Raw genomic sequence first — 2,971 nt, forward strand, 5'->3', positions numbered from 1 at the left:
AAATTTACAACACAGAAAATTTGGTCCTGCCCCAGAGGTCGAGATGTATTTTCAGTGGAATCAACGTTGGTTCTCCAACCTCTTCTATCCACAGAACCGCCCACCGTAAGAGAGCTCCTGGCGAGACAATTGCGACTGGAGCGGACAGCAGCGCTCCTGCAGCAGACAGCAGCGCTCCTCCAGAGTCAAGTGGAGCAGCAGGGCGTGACGCTGCGACACCTCTTGGGCCGGAGATAATTTTTTTTTTTTGGGGGGGGGGGTTATGTTATATTTTGTTGTAAAATAATTTAAAACCAAGAAAGTGTTCCAAAAAAACCAAAAATCTTCGCATTATTTCTTTAATGTTTACCAAGCTATAAGGGTTAACAGCACCATTTTATAGGCATCACATTTAAAGTTATTTAGAGAGGTTTATATGACAGCAAAGCAAAAAAAAAAATTTTTTTATACGGCGCGATCCTGCCAGGGTACAGCTCCAGAACCATTAAAGTACTGACAGTATTTTTCGCGACAGTCCCTTGCATCGTCTGCCTGTCTGCCAGATCCAAGAGCTTGAAGAGCTGTAAAATTATCAGGTTGTGTACGCCATTCCCCGGGCACAATATCTCCGGTTCTTGCGTCCACTGCATCAATAAACGAAGGAGGAGAATAGGAGCTCGTATCATGACGTCTCAGGAAATTATGGAGCACACAGCATGCCAAAACCACAAAGTCTATAGACGGCAGCTTCAAGTTGATAGCTGTGTGGAACACTCTAAACCGATTTGCCATAATCCCAAAGGCATTTTCAACCACACGACGGGCCCTCGACAACCGGTAATTAAAGATTCTGCCCTCCGGTGTGAGTGTTCTCTGTGCAAATGGCTTCAGCAAATGTGGATGAAGAGGGAAAGCTTCATCAGCGATGAAGACAAAATTTAGGTTTGCTTTTGTGTCTTCATTTAGTGGCAACAGCAGTTCATTGTTCCTCAAGCTTTCCCCAAATGAAGTGTGTTCAAAAACACCACCGTCGGAGACTCGACCATTCATGCCAACATCCACATCGACAAACTCATAGTTTGCATTGACAAGGGCCATGAGGATCACACTGAAATATCCTTTGTAGTTGAAAAAAAAGGATCCAGAGTTGGCTGGTTGCGTGATGCGCACATGCTTTCCATCTAATGCACCACCGCAGTTTGGAAACTGCCACAGCTCATCAAAATCGGAAGCAATCCTCTTCCAGTCATCCGCCGTCTTGGGAAACTGCAAGATGAGAAGGAAACATGTACAAATTAGGTCAAATATATTATGCACATACACTCTCATGTGGACATCCTACAGTGATTGAGGCGCAGTATGGATTAGTATAACAAAGTCAACAACCCAGAGTATGCAGGCAGCCATTTTTTCAGATGGCTTCGGTGACTCAGAGGGGGTGCTAAACAATATATCTAAATAATATAATCAATAAAATTACGTTGGGAGCAGCAAATAAAAAAGGGTGGCGCAGGGTTGGAGCAGCACATATCAGAATGGAGCCGCAAAATGGTAGCAGCACATGTCAGAATGGAGGCGCAGGATCACAGCAGCACATGTCAGAATGGGGGCGCAGGATGGGAGCAGCACATGATAGGATGTAGAACACATACCTATAGAAATGCTCACCATCAGGGCGTAGAACGGGTTCAATAGCTAGTATAATATATCGACATAACACAGCAGCCAAAAAAATATAGTAGTACCTCCATATAATGCCTTAAGCTCTGCACAATGGCCTCGCATGTCTCCGGAATCACAACGCTCAGGAAAGGTCTGGAAACAGCTGCGGAAAACTGCAAATCCTGAAGAGACCTTCCTGTTGCCAGGAAGCGCAGTGTCACCGCCAACCTTTCCTCCACGGGCACGGCTGCACGCATCGGCGTATCACACCTTTGTATGAGTGGCGTAACAGCAGACAGTATTATTTTGAAGGATTCCTCGGACATCCGAAGGTAGTTTCGGAAATCTTGAGGGTTATTGTCACGTAACTCTCTTATGAGACCCATGTGTGACAATGTGGATCTTTTCTGCAGCCAGCTCCGGGTCCACATGCGACGTTTTCGTTTAGGACGTCTCTCCTCTTGGAGACGTGCTGCCTCAAACACCAGGGCAGCAGCAACAACAGAACTCTCATCGGAAGTGAGCATAGTTCCTAAAAAGAAAACAAACGTACAATAAATACACGTGCTTACAAAACAATGTTCTGACCATTGATCTAATAACTATATATGTTACTACTGGTATTAAATGGGGCAGTCAACCATCTCGATCTGTAAAATGATTAATTAATTGGGCCACGCAACAGCTGTGTACCTGAGGTTCTCAGGCCTACCCTACTCAAAGGAACAATCAACCACACTCCAGCGTTTATCCCCGTTGAAGCGCAACATATGCTACGCTGTAGCGTTATACATACCTTTTGCGGTAAAAGTCTAGTAGTTAAAAGTCCAGGGAATCCAGCGAATTTAGGAGTTCTGTTCACAGCACGTGCTACAGAGAGAAATGAATAGCGCGCTCGAGAGCTCCGGTTTTATCCGCTGGGAACAATAGTCCTTTGTCGAATGAGCACACAGTATTGTACCGCCCAATCAGCACACGGGAGGTGGAGAATTCAGCGCTCCTACGTAGCCAGCTCCTCCGCCCTTTACATCGTATACAATATCGTGCACACCTTTGTCACACCATGCGATCATGCCGCCACAGCGGGACACTGGACGACGAAAGAAAGTTTCAAACGATGTGCTACGACGTACGATTCACAGCGGGGTCCCTGATCGCAGGAGCGTGTCACACGCTGCGATATCGTACCTATATCGCTCGAACGTCACAAATCGTGCCGTCGTAGCGATCAAAATTGCACTGTGTGACGGTACCTTAAGAAATGAAGAAACAGCTAAGGGAATGTGGGAAGCATTAAGAAAACTGTATGAAAGACCTAGCTTGAATCACA

General features: G+C 45.8%; 1 protein-coding gene across 1 annotated transcript; it reads right to left on the reverse strand.

The window, feature by feature from the left end:
* Positions 1–332: 332 nt before the first annotated feature.
* On the reverse strand, positions 333–1,910 carry LOC138645904 (uncharacterized). The gene is made up of 2 exons (XM_069735391.1): positions 1,725–1,910; positions 333–1,245 (listed from the first exon to the last, which is right to left on the reverse strand). The coding sequence occupies exons 1-2, from the start codon at positions 1,896–1,898 to the stop codon at positions 445–447; spliced, it is 975 nt and encodes a 324-aa protein (XP_069591492.1). The 5' UTR covers positions 1,899–1,910; the 3' UTR covers positions 333–444.
* Positions 1,911–2,971: the final 1,061 nt, after the last annotated feature.

Source organism: Ranitomeya imitator, chromosome 7 (assembly GCF_032444005.1).
Source record: "Ranitomeya imitator isolate aRanImi1 chromosome 7, aRanImi1.pri, whole genome shotgun sequence".
Taxonomy (NCBI): Eukaryota; Metazoa; Chordata; class Amphibia; order Anura; family Dendrobatidae; genus Ranitomeya; species Ranitomeya imitator.

What these genes read in the sequence shown, in the direction of transcription:
- LOC138645904 (XM_069735391.1), bottom strand. Translation starts at nt 1,898, where the DNA reads ATGCGTGCAGCCGTGCCCGTGGAGGAAAGGTTGGCGGTGACACTGCGC. An exon ending in GCTTAAGGCATTATATGGAG is followed by an intron (nt 1,246 to 1,724) that starts GTACTACTATAT and finishes CTCATCTTGCAG; the next exon opens with TTTCCCAAGACGGCGGATGA.